The 12,978-nt window shown below is 53.5% G+C and overlaps 1 protein-coding gene across 15 annotated transcripts in view; it reads left to right on the top strand.

The window, feature by feature from the left end:
• GREB1 (growth regulating estrogen receptor binding 1) overlaps positions 1–12,978 on the top strand; it is a 145,225-nt gene that overhangs the window by 97,887 nt on the left and 34,360 nt on the right. For 13 of the 15 annotated variants that reach the window (XM_023252098.2, XM_023252095.2, XM_023252096.2 and 10 more), the window contains 7 exons: positions 1,349–1,699; positions 5,500–5,628; positions 6,341–6,460; positions 7,065–7,262; positions 8,041–8,221; positions 9,177–9,372; positions 10,291–10,427. In XM_023252098.2, the coding sequence (XP_023107866.1) occupies positions 1,349–1,699; positions 5,500–5,628; positions 6,341–6,460; positions 7,065–7,262; positions 8,041–8,221; positions 9,177–9,372; positions 10,291–10,427 (1,312 nt within the window). The remainder of the gene's footprint in view (positions 1–1,348; positions 1,700–5,499; positions 5,629–6,340; positions 6,461–7,064; positions 7,263–8,040; positions 8,222–9,176; positions 9,373–10,290; positions 10,428–12,978) is intronic. The other 2 variants (XM_045054933.1, XM_045054934.1) reach the window with 2 other exon arrangements.

The following is a 12,978-nucleotide window of genomic DNA, read 5'->3' as shown; positions in this document are numbered from 1 at the left end:
GGATGTAGGGTCCGTGAGACCAGGAACGTTGATTTAGTTCACATCTGCGTGTCCAACAGCACCTGCACTGTAGTTGGCCCTCGACTGTGTTGAAGGAACAGGTAAACAGGGACGCAGAATCCCGTGAAAGCATTTCAGGAGAGGGACCAGTCGCCTGAGTCAGTGAAGCCAAGAGCAGAGTGAAGGCTGATGATTGGCCATTGGGTTTGGGCACATGGGAGTGACAGGCACCCTCGGTGATGGGTGCGTCCAAGGAGTGTGGGGGACAAAAGCCGTGCTGCGGTGGATTGGAGACAGGAGGCAAGTGCAGGGAGCGTAGACAGCTCTCCCAAGAGCTGGTGATGGTGATTCCAGAGGGGGGCGTGGGCTCAAGGGGAAAGATTTCAAAGATGGGAGGCCTAACGGCTAATCTGATCAAACCTTGGCGTAGCCTCGTGCGTGTGTATTGTGGTCCCGTGTTTCAGATCAGAAACCCGTATCGTAAGATAGCTCTGGATCCGTGCTGGCGCCGGGTGGAACCGGAAGGGAGCGCGCCTTCCGAGTCCAAGTGTGGTGACGCTTCCTCCAACTCCCCCAGATATAAGATTTGGACAAATACGCCAGAAAACGTCTAGGAAAGAAAGGCTGACGGTATTCAGTCTCCTAGGCGTCAGACCAACAAATCAAGTAATGTATCTCTCGAATTGGTGACGCAAGCGTGGGTATCCAGTGGGGCTAAGGGTGCAGTAAAACCAGTGTCACACGTGACATTAAAGTCGCCGGTAGGTGGACGCACGTAGGCCCTCGGGACACAGTCTGACGATGTGTACAGGTTGGCCCTGGAAGCCCAGATTCGAGACGCCGGGAAGCTAGGTTCTACGCATAAAGACGTGTACTGTGAAAGCGCTTGCAGAGGTGGCTACGTGGCAGCAAAGAAAAGATCGACAGTGGAGACACCGCTGAGTAAACGGTAGAGCCTCGTAGGAAGGGACTTTGCGTGGCCAGGGACCGTGCTGGGCGCGGACCGCAGACAGCGTGATGTGCGTGGTTACTGCGAGAAGGCAGGGAAAGAGGAGGAGCCCCGGAGTCGTAGGCTCGCAGTCCTTGCTGCTATTTAACACCCGCGCGTGAAACCCAGACCGAGGAACAGGCAGAAAGAGCTGTGGCCCCGCTAGGCTGGGGAGCTTCTGGCCGCGCGGCTGCCCTCCCTGTACCTCCCCGCGGTCCCTGAGACGATCTGGCATTGGTGACGCGGACTGTGTTACTTTCGCGTTTGCTTGCGCGCGGCTCCCCAGGATCGCCCCCTGCGTTCGCGGTGGGGACCCGGGGGCCGGCGCCCAAGCCTCTCCTGCCGTCTTGTCGTTGCCAGCAGCGGACCAGGTGCCCCTGATGGAGGACCTGGAGCAGATCTTCCTGCGCTCGTGGCGCGAATCGCACCTGACCGAGATCCGGCAGTACCAGCAGGCGCAGCCGCAGCCCTGCCCGCCCGCGCCCAGCGCCGTGGCCCCCGTCACCTCGGCCCAGCTGCCCTGGCTCGCCGGCCTGGCCGCCAGCTCCTGCAACGACAGCGTGCACATCATCGAGTGCACCTACTCCCTGGCCGAGGGCCTCTCCGAGATGTTCCGGCTGCTCATCGAGGGCAAGCTCGCCAAGACCAACTATGTGGTGATCGTCCGCGCGTGCCGCAGCCCCGCCATCGACTCCTGCGTCGCCGTCACGGGTGAGCCCTGCGCCTGAGATGGGGGCCAGCGGGAAAAGCAGCTGCGTCTGTTTCCCGGCTCCCTTCCTTTGCAGATCCGCGCCTTTTGCCTCTCGTGGCCCAGGGTCTGTAGCAGCGGTTGGTTAGTGCTCAGCAGCCCCCTCGATGTGCGCCGCTCGTGCCCCGGCTGGCGTGCTGAGTTAAAATTCTTTCCTCTTCCGAGAGGAAGGTGAGCATTCCACCTTGCCAAACCCTAGAGAGGCTGGGCAACTCTGGAGTTAGACCGGGTGGAAGGCCTGGGTCCATGCACCTGATGATGTGATTGGTCCCTTAACGACTCTGGCCCTCACTTCCTTCAGCTAGCTAATGGAGAACAAAAACCCCAGCGATCTCATTGTCTATGTGGACTCGTGCGTCAGTGAACTAATACAGTATAAAAACATTTATTGAAGTCTTACTGTGTGCAGCCAGGGTTGTAGGGACCGGAGATTCAGGAAGGAAGGTAACGAGGTCCCTGCTCGCCTGGAGCACACATTCTGGTGTGGGAGGCAGACACCAAAGCCAGTGCAGAAAGTGACAGGTGGACAGGTGGAGGGGCCCGGGGTCGGAGGATCCCATTTGGGGAGCTGGTTATTAAGAGGGGTCAGGAGAACCTATCTAAAGAGGGGATGTTAAGAGCGAGGGCCTGAGAGAAATGAGGCAGCGGTCGATGTTGCCTCTGGGGACAGCTGCGGGGGGGCCCCCCCAGGACCACGTGGCCACAGGCCGTGCCTGGCATGTTGCTAGTAAGCAGGAGGCCAGGGCAGAGGACGGGACTAGGGCGTTGTGTGGGGGCCCTGACGGCCTTATCAGAGCTTTGGATTGTTCCCTGTGTGAATTGAGAGACCGTTGTGCGATTTTGACCACAGAAGGGCTGTGACCTGGCTTTTGTTTTGTCGTCCGACTTCAGCCAGGTCACGATCTCGCGGTCCGTGAGTTCGAGCCCTGCGTCGGGCTCTGGGCTGATGGCTCGGAGCCTGGAGCCTGTTTCCGATTCTGTGTCTCCCTCTCTCTCTGCCCCTCCCCCGTTCATGCTCTGTCTCTCTCTGTCCCAAAAATAAATAAAAAACGTTGAAAAAAAATAATTAAAAAAAATAAAGAAAATAAAGAAAAATTGAAATTGTCCTCGTGGAGGGAAGGGGTGGCAGGGAGGTCGTGCTGGAATGTCAAGTTCTCCTGCACCAGCCCGGCCCATGCTTCAGATGTCGCGGTGGCTGCGTGGGTGGGCAGCTGGGTAGAAAGTCCAAAGTTCAGGACAGAGATTAAGGGGTAGTCAGCACATTGGGGGCCTGAGAGCCCAGAGGTGATGCCAGGACCCATCCGGTGAGTGCGGAGCGAGGGCTGTCTGAGGTCCGGTCCCGTGAGGGGAGGAAATGGAGAAGCAGACCTGAGAGTGGAAGGAGAGAATGTCCCAGAGGCCGAGGGGTGGAGGTTGGGGGGGGGGGGGGGAGGCGTGCTTCAAGAAGGGAGAGGCAGCGACTGGGCCAAGTGCTCCTGTTTGAGTCCGAACGGGCTCCTCCCTCTGTCCGCGGCATGGCCATCAGTGACGCGGACATAGCGGTGCTGGTGGATGAGGGCGCCATTGGATTGGGCTCAAGAGATGATGAGCAAAGAAGCAAAGGGAGACAACCGTTTTGAGAAATTTTGCCTTACAAGGAATAGAGAACAGAGATAATAATTGGAGGCGGAACGGGATCAGGTTTTTGTGGTGGTTCTGAGTCACGCGGTGTATGTTTGGCAGTGGGAAGGATGCGTCACAGGTGGACAGGTGGCGGGGCCCTGGGATGCGTCACAGGTGGTCGCTGTGTCCTCCAGCAGGAGACAGGGCCGGGGCTGCTGCGCACAGTGGGTTTACAGGAGCCAAGTGGGCATGACCGTGGTCTTTTCTCCAGACACATCTCGCAGCTCCGTAAAGACTCGGAGCAGGAAGGGGGTTTGATACAGAGGGTGGAGCACGGCTGTGGGGAGGGACGTTGGGACTGAGTATTGCTGGACGTGGGCTCTCCCTCAAGGGAGGGGGACAAGAAGAGAAAGCAGGAGCACGTCTGGGAGGCTCTATGGATTTGAAGAGCGGGGGAGTTTTTGGAGTGTCAGAGGTGGCTGGGGAGCAGGCTGCAGGGAGTGGAGGGTGCAGAGGGGCGGGGTTATCAGTGGTGACCACGCCCAGGGCAAGCCCCTCCTTGCAGGATGCAGAGGGGCGGAGTTGTCAGTGGTGACCACGCCTAGGGCACGCCCCTCGTTGCAGGAGGCAGAGGGGCGGAGTTATCAGTGGTGACCACGCCCAGGGCACGCCCCTGGTTGCAGGTGAATGAATGGAAGCAGGGGACAGCTCCCTGGAGGAGAACGGGTGTGTCAAGCAACTTTTATGTGCCAGGCTGATCTTTGTGCACATTAATGCAGTGACCTCATTAGTTCCTCTCCCAGAGCAATAGCAATGGCTAATTATTTCCCAGCTTCGTCCTGTTAGTTAAGAAGAACACAGAATTCCTAAGTCTAGCATTTTCTTAGGAAATTGAAGGAGATTAAGGGGTAGTCAGCATGATTGAAGTGTCATGAATACAGGGGCGCCTGGGTGTCTCAGTCGGTTAAGCGACTGACTCTTGGTCTGGGCCCAGGTCATGATCTCACTCTTCATGAGTTGAGCCCTACATCAGGCTCTGTGCTGACAGTGTGGAGCCTGCTTGAGATTCTCTCTGTCCTTCTCTCTCTGTTCCTACCTGGCTTGCACTCACTCTCTCTCAAAATAAATAAACACTAAAAATAAAAGAATCCTTCTGGCTTCAAATTTCTCTTTGAAAAAAAAAAAGAAAGAACAACTCATGAATACAAACAGATTTCTCAACTTAAATGGGACTATTAGGATTTAAAACATCACTCTCGGGGTGCCTGAGTGGCTCAGTTGGTTAAACGTCCGACTTCAACTCAGGTCATGATCTCATGATTTGTGGGTTCGAGCCCCGCATCGAACTCTGCTGACTGCTCGGAGCCTGGAGCCTGCTTCGGATTCTGTGTCCGCCTGTCTCTCTGCCCCTCCCCCACTTGTGCTCTTCCTCTCTCTCTGTCTCAAAAATACATAAACGTTCAAAAAAATAAAAAAAAAACATCCCTCTTAACACTGTTGTATGGTATTCATAGATCTTCGTGGGTCAGTTTGTCAATTTCAGAATAATTTTTGGCCAATCACTATACTCCTATTTTTTAAACTGTTTAAAAAAAATTCCACAGGTGTTACTTGTTTTAAGCCTGAAGTTTTCATATCTTTTTATTTACTTAAAAAGTATATATTGTTGCTATGCACTGCCCCAGTTATCCATAAGCATTCTTGATCCTAAATTCATTCTCTGTTTTTTTTTTTAAATAAATTACTTATGTGATTTGAGTAGCACTCTCAGAAATAAACCTGGTGGCCTATTGTGCCTCACGGATGGACTAACATTTTTATAAACAGTGCCTGGTTTACAGTCCTCAGGACAGTCCTGAAGTGCTGTCATTCCTGTGTTTCAGGAGGCCAAACGGGGCCAGAACGGTTAAGTATCTCAGGTTACATGGCTACTAAGTGGGAAGAGAGGTTCCGAGGCCAGTGTTCTGGGTTTCCCCTCTTGTTATCCTGTTAATCTGGGCCAAGATGCTTTACACCATTTATTCGTTTAACCAACATGAACACCTGCTCGTGACCAGGCATGGTGACGGGCTTGCGGGAGAGAGAGGAGACAGACTGTCGTCCCTGGGCTCACGTGCTAATTCTAAGTGGAGGGGCCCAGTGAGAGTTGTTTGTTTTCCAGGAAAATACCAAGCCCGAATTCTTTCTGAGAGCCTCCTCACCCCAGCGGAGTACCAGAAAGAAGTCAATTATGAGCTGGTTACCGGGAAGGTGGACTTGTTGGGGGCGTTTTTCAGCACCCTCTGTCCAGGTAAGCCCGTGGGGAGACCAGTGTAAATTCACGAGCGGGAAGGGCAGAAACAAAGACTCAGAGGTGAAGTCCTCTCGGAGGGTGTTCCCTGGGACCTGCCGAGGCTGGCCTGGATTTGGATGTTCAGGCCGTACCCTCCGTTGTCTATATTAGCATTTACAGCCCTTTCTGTGGTGGTTTCTGGCCAGCCATCTTCGTGCGCTGACTGTGGGCTCTCCTAGTTGGGGGGGCTTTGTGGTTTCTGGTTTGGGGGGCACACGAGGGTCTTGTGCCTCCTCTGTATTCCCTGGCCCCGTGCACGGCTGCTCCCCAGCTCCCCCTCCGGATTGCTGGAGCGGTGCCTCAGTCCGTGTGTTCTATGCTGTGAGTTCTGTGCCCTTCACCCCTCTCTGCCTGGCTCCTCACCCCATTTCCTCCCATAAACTGTCCCTGCTCCCCCCTCCTCTAGGATGGGCTCAGACCCCTTCCTCCTGTCCTTTAGCATCTGGCTCTTCCTTCTGTCCTGACACCTACCACATCACCGTGCCATTTTCTCTGACTGTTTGCCTGCCTTACAAGCCGTGGGCTCCGGGGCTGGATGGGCCCTGGCTTCTTTATTTCCATTACCCCAGGCCCGGGACAGCGCCACATACCTAGCAGACGTTGCATGGATATTTGCCGAATTTCACTGGGATGGAAAACCCATTTCTATTTTTCTCTCTGTTTTGGGCAGAGGGGGACATTGACATTTTGCTGGACAAATTTCATCAGGAAAATCAAGGCCATATTTCGTCGTCACTTACTGCCTCCTCTGTCACCAAATCAGCATCCCTGGATGCACCGGCATGCACAAGTGAGTGACGCCAGGAAGCCAGCGGCCAGGGTCCGGGCTAGTGAGCCAGCGGCCAGGGGACGCCAGGGGCTGTGAGGAAGCAATGTTAGAGACACATCCGGGAGGCAGGGCACCTTCTTAGCATCAAACTGGACTAATATATAATTTTAATTGTAGTCTTTAACGCCAATAGTCTCCTCTTACCCTGAAATGCGCACTTTTCCTGAGATAGTGCATTGCTCTGTGTTGCTTTCCAGCTTATCAGTGCATTGTTGAAATAGTTTATTCCTCCCAAGTTCCTGAAGAGCTGTGATAGTTTCCTTCCCTTCCAGAGAACTTGCAGCCTCTTCCAAAGCCCAGTCTCGGTGTCACGTTCCCTGAGATGCTGTCTTTGTCCCCTTCGGGTACAGTAGGTCACTGCCTCTGTGCTCCCTGAGTGCTGTTCATCCTTTTATTATTAAATTACAGACAGTGTGAAATGGTACATAGCCCAGAGCAGGCACCGGATAAATGTTGGTGTGTTTCCCCCTTTGGTCACTTTGTGCACTAGACAGGGGCCCCCTGCGTGACTCCCTAGCTCTCTGCTCTTGAGTGTACCTCGCCTTTATGGGGGCTCTGGTTCCAGGTTACAATCTGGAGCCCCACCACATCCGGCCTTTCCAGCTGGCCGTGGCTCAGAAGCTCCTCTCCCATGTGTGTTCAATTGCGGATTCCAGCACCCAGAATTTGGACTTAGGATCCTTCGAGAAGGTGGACTTTCTGATTTGTATTCCACCCTCAGAAGTGACCTATCAGCAAACCCTGTTCCACGTCTGGCATTCAGGTACCGGCGGGGGGTGGGGGGGGGACATTCAGGGGACACGTTGTAACGGCTACATGGAGAAGCTTTTATCCCCTTAAATTCAGATTTGGATTTGAAATACCAGTCTTTGCCTCCCAAGTAGATAGGGCAAGTATTATTACCCCCATTTCATGGATCATGAAACAGACGCTCAGAGATGGCAAATTGCCCAAGATTTTAAAATCCATTAAAGCCAGAACCATGACTTGAGTTTCCACTCTGTCCCGCTCAGGTCAATGACCTGTGTGTCGATATCCTGCTTCAACTTAATGTATTCTCCCTGTGTTTTCAAGGGGATGAAATACGAAATACATGAAGAGTCAATGTCTTAAATGTCCTAGCTTTATGTTATATAACCTGCAGCTCAGTGGCATTCAGGCTGGGAGATGATTTTGCTGGGGTTGGCGGGGGGCGGCGGGGGGAGACCTTACCCTTCCCTTTAGTCACACCGTGCCCGGGATCACCTGCATCATGAAGCCAGCTTGGCTGTGGCCCCTGGGCAGGCTGCTGTGTGCACACACCACGCTATGAAACAGGCCCGCCTCTGTGCCCAGCTCCTGCAGACACGTGTGACAGTGGTCTGCCTGGGGTCCGCTGCCCCGCCTCTCCCGTGTCTCGCCCATCCCTGTAGCCTCAGGGCCTACCGGAGCGCCGGCCAGATAGGAGGTGCCCGCAGGCGCCCGCTGAATGAAGGAGAAGCTTGTGATAAGGGTTTTTCTCGTCCCGTTTTACTTGTGATGTGTTTTTTGCCACGTTACAGGGGTTTTGTCGGAGCTCGGCTTGGAAAAGGAGCACATGACCAAGCAGAGGGTTGAACAGTATGTCTTGAAGCTTGATGCTGAAGCGCAGACAAAATTTAAGTCCTTTCTGCAAAACTCCTTTCAGAATCCGCATACGCTCTTTGTCCTGATCCACGACCACGCCCACTGGGACCTCGTGAGGTGAGCGTGGCTTTGGCGTATGGCGGGGTTGACATTTTATTATGCTAATATGTGGGGGACACTTGGGGCTGTGGGTACAAGCCTTGAAAAGATGAGTGACTTTGGGGGTTTTGGCATTTGTAAGCCGATGCCATGGATGTGTTCCAGAACGTTAGAGCTGGAGGGCATCTAGACTGGCCCGAGGGCTGTGCATTTAGACATTGTCACTGACTGGGTGAGGAGGGAAGGGAGATCCTGGGTCAGATCGCAGAGGGGGCTCTGATTTAGCACAGAGTCAGAAGCTTAGGGCTGGCCAGAAACTCAAAGATCACCCATATGAAGGACATGCAACATCGGGTCCCTGCATTTGTACATCCGGCATTGTAGAAAGAGCTGTATTGTGAACATCCATTTGGACGTAGGTTTCTCCGAGTAGCTCCCTGCCACCGAAAGGGCTAATCACTTTGTTTTCTCTGTTTTGCTGGATGGCTGGAAGGGAAGGCTGAGGCCGTGGCCCACAGGGAACGGCTGAGCTGTGCTGCCCTCCTTGGCTCCTTGGCCAAAATGCTTCCCCTTCCTGGTCCTGTTCTTTAAATTTAATACAGAGTGTGCCATTTTATATCCTCTCGGGATCGCTTCAGGTCAGTAGGAGTCTCGGGGGAACATTTCAGGAGACAAAAGTACGCAGTGGGATGGGGCCACAAAGGAGCACTCCTGGGTGAGAGTCACTGCTCTCGAGGAGTAGGAGGATTGTGTAGCCTGCAAAGCAGTCCTCCATGAATACTGTTCCCCCAGCCAGGTTTTTAATAAGTGATGAGTGTCAGGGCATCCCTGATGCACAGAGCCAGAAGCTTTGATCACTTGCAGGTTTGGGGGGTGGGGCTAGTTACACACGTATTCAACTGCTTGATCCTCATAAAATTCCAGAGTACCTTCGTTCCACTCACTGTTGCTTTCCCCCCCTTTCCTTCCTCAGTAGCGCCGTTCATAATCTCTATTCCCAAAGTGACCCGGCTGTGGGATTGGTGGACCGGTTGCTGAACTGCAGAGAGGTGAAGGAGGCCCCCAACATCGTGACGCTTCACGTGACTTCCTTCCCTTACGCTCTGCAGACACAGCACACCCTCATCAGCCCTTACAATGAGATCCACTGGCCCGCCTCCTACAGCAATGTGAGTGCCGCCGGGCTGTGGGGCCTGGGGTCACAATGACACCAGCTGAGGTGGGAGAAATTCTGGTTAGTAAGACTCCTGATTGACTAGCGTCGTTTGGGGGCCAAGTGGGTCCCCGTTTCTTGGGTCTTTGAGTTGACCCAGAGTTAGATTTTAACGCCTTCCTGGTCTTTAGAAACTCTCCCAACATACATTAGTTAGATTCCCCATTTTAACGTGTGTAGGGAGGCACTGTTCTGAGGGCTTTGTCATATGAACTCCTACACGAGGCAGGGGCTTGGACGATTTCTGATTCGCAAATGGAGAGAAGAAGACTGAGCCACTCGTCCAAAGACTGTGCAGCCAGATAGTGGCAGAGCCAGGAAATGACCCAGTCCGCCTGGCTCTGTGGCCCCCACGCTCAACCGTGGTGCTGTTTGAGGGCAAAGGTCGTGTCTTTGCAGTTTTATCTGCTGCGCTCTGACTTTTGAGAGGCTCTGATGATAGTTTGGGAGGAATGTTGTCAGTGGGAGTGAAATTGATCAGGGGGATGCATTTTTTTTTTTTCCTGCTGATTTCAATAGCAGCTGAATGTCAGATGGTTGATTTGCCTTTCCCTAAAACTAGCTTAAAATGGTTGGAAAGAAAGTCTTAACAAAGTTGTGGGTTTAAAGAACGAGGCTGATTTTCTTCTTGGCAAAGGCACTGGGGTCAAACGAATGGAAAAGTGTTGACGGATAGGGATGCACCCTCCTGTCAGTAGAGAACGCTCTGTGCTCTGGGTCTGCGGAGAGAAGTTAACGTATAAAGCATCGTGCAAAGGACAACAGAGTCAGCACCATTTAGATCAAGAGGCTGGTCCCGGTCATCTGCGGCGTGTGAATCTCCGAGTCCCCACAAATGCAGTGTCTGAGTGACCGATGTTCCTCTCTGTTTTAGGGGGTGGACTTATATCCTGAGAACAAGAAGTACTTCGGGCTGTCAGAGTTCATTGAATCCACCCTTTCGGGACACAGCCTCCCTTTGCTCAGATATGACAGCTCCTTTGAGGCCATGGTCACGGCATTAGGAAAAAGGTACACGTCTCTGTTGGAAGTTGCTACAAATGCTCAGGGGTCCCGTGCCAGTGGAAGCACGTGCAGCCAGAGAATTCCAGGGAGGGAGCCGCCTTCCTCCTTTCCTGGGTGACAGTCCCTCCATGAAAGGGACCCTGGCTTATTTCTTGCCCTGCACGTTGGGCCAGTGGTATCTGTTGTGCCATTGTTCTAGAACGTTTTAGAAATGAGAATGGGCAGAAACATGTTGGAATGTGGAATGGGGTGTTTGAGACTCAGGGAAACCAAGGAAGTGGGAGGTGAGACACCCAAGGGTTTTAAGGGGAGTGACGGCGACAGTCCCAGGGGGCTTCATCTCTCACGTCGTTTGGGTATCATCTGTTGAGTGCTGGTTGTGTGCTCGGCACTGCTCCTTAGTTTCACTATCTTATCCAGTCCTCGCCACTTCTCTCGCCGTTGCTATGATTATCTCCCTTTTGCAAGTAAACAGAGGCTCAGAGGGGCCCCCCGCGACTTCCTTGGGCCACACGTCGGGCAAGGGCTGCAGCCGGTTTTGTGAACCTCCAGAATCAGCCCGACTCTACAGCCGGCCCTTTTAGCCCGTGTCACAGCAGACCTCTGAGGTGGATTTTAATGCTGCCATTTCCGAGACGAGGCAACCGAGGCCCCCGGAGGTTAAACGATTGCCGCCATCCACACGGTTTGTACGTCGGGAAGCCCGGCCAAGTTTTACAGACTGCCTAGTGCGAAACAAAATGATCTTTGCCGCTAACTATTGGTGTTGAGCTGGGCCCTGCCACCGGCCCTCACGGCACCTCGTCCTCACTTGCCAACGAGGGCGTTAAACCAGGCGTGTGCTTCTCAAGGTGTGTTCCAAGCTATCTTCCGAGCTGTCCTGCTTTGGCTGGATGCTGACGGCTGTTTCTGCCGAAAGGGGTTCCACGGTCACCCGTGTCGCAGCACCCTTACGTTTAAGGTTTGGTTTTCCACGAGAGTCCCCGAGCCTTCAGTTGTCCCGCGTGCTGTGACTAGAGTGGAACTAGAGTAGGTGGCATCTCCTGGACATCGGGGGACTGGCGTTCCCCAGAATGCCCTTTGAGGAACGAAATCCCTTTTGGCACGGTGACGCTGATGGGCTTAATCAGGCCGCCTCTCCACCTCACACACGGGCAGCCGAGAGCCATAAACTTGCTGAGCGAGGGAGCCCCGCCTCTGCCTCTCTGCCCTGCTCATGCACCTCCTCCTGCTGGCTGCTTAGCGAGCTGTAGGTAACTTTGGGCCCAATACTCTACGTGTATTGCCTCGTGTAATCCTCACGGCGGCACGGTGAGACGGATCCTGTTACCCCCATGTGGCAGAGGAAGATACACACTTAGGTCACGTGGGAGGTCACATGGGAGGTTTTGGAGTGAAGCCAGACCAAGTCCTTGCCATCGACTCCAAAACAGTAGAGCCACTAACCATACGTATGGAGGAGGGTCTCACGGCTAGTGGCCAGGGGACCATACGTTCTGGCTTTATACTTTATTAGTCTTTTTTTATTAAAAAAATTTTTTTTAATGTTTATTCATTTTTGAGAGATAGGGAGAGACAGATCAGGAGCGGGTGAGGGGCAGAGAGAGGGGGAGACAGCATCTGAAGCAGGCTCCAGGCTCCGAGCTGTCAGCACAGAGCCCAGTGCGGGGCCTGAACCCTCGAACCACGAGATCATGGCCTGAGCCAAAGTTGGGCGCTTAACCAACTGAGCCATCCAGGCACCCCTATACTTTATTAGTTTTAACCTTCAGCAAACCCACCGAACCTGTCTGAACTTCCGTACCCTCACCTGGGAACAAATCTACTTTTCTAGTGGCTTCTCATGAGAGTTTTCAGGAAACACGGGCCTGTGCAGACTCAGGAACAGTTGTACGCTGAGCGCTCAGGCTCCAAAGTCACACTTCCTTCCCAGGGTTCCTTCCTTCCCAGGGTTCGAGTCCTGGGTCTGTCCCTTATGAGCTGAGACTTTAGAAAAGTGTCTCAATCCTCTGTGGGGATAAGAGTACCTAGCACATGGGAACGTCATGAGGGTTCAGTGGACGAATACACCCAAAACGTTAAGAGCAGTGCCTGGCGCACATTACGTGCTCCTGTCAGCTGCCACTGCCGTTGTCACCACCATCACAACTGTCCCTGTCACCACCATCCTCTTCCTTTCCCACCCCTCTGCTAAACTGGAAGTGTTGCACAGAGATGAGAATTCACATTTCACGGAGTGAGAAGAGAACATCAGGCTTTGGAGTGTTGAGTTATGGAGAATCCTGGGGACTCCCAGGAATCATTTCACCCAACCACCCCATTTTACAATTGTGAGAACTGGGGCCCGGAGAGGGGAAGCGAGTTGCCCAAGGTCACACATCCAGTTTGTGGCAGCCTGGACCGTAGCCAGGTTTGATGTTCTTTCCGCCACACCACGCTGCCCTTCCTAGGAATCCTGTGTCTGGAAAACTCTCTCGAAACAGGCAACTGGGACAGAAGGCGATAAAGGTAAGAACACATTGGTTACTGCCTCTCCCCACCGTGTGCGTGGCCAGAC

This window comes from Felis catus, chromosome A3 (assembly GCF_018350175.1).
Source record: "Felis catus isolate Fca126 chromosome A3, F.catus_Fca126_mat1.0, whole genome shotgun sequence".
Lineage (NCBI taxonomy): Eukaryota > Metazoa > Chordata > Mammalia > Carnivora > Felidae > Felis > Felis catus.
This window is presented reverse-complemented; position numbering and strand designations above follow the sequence as displayed.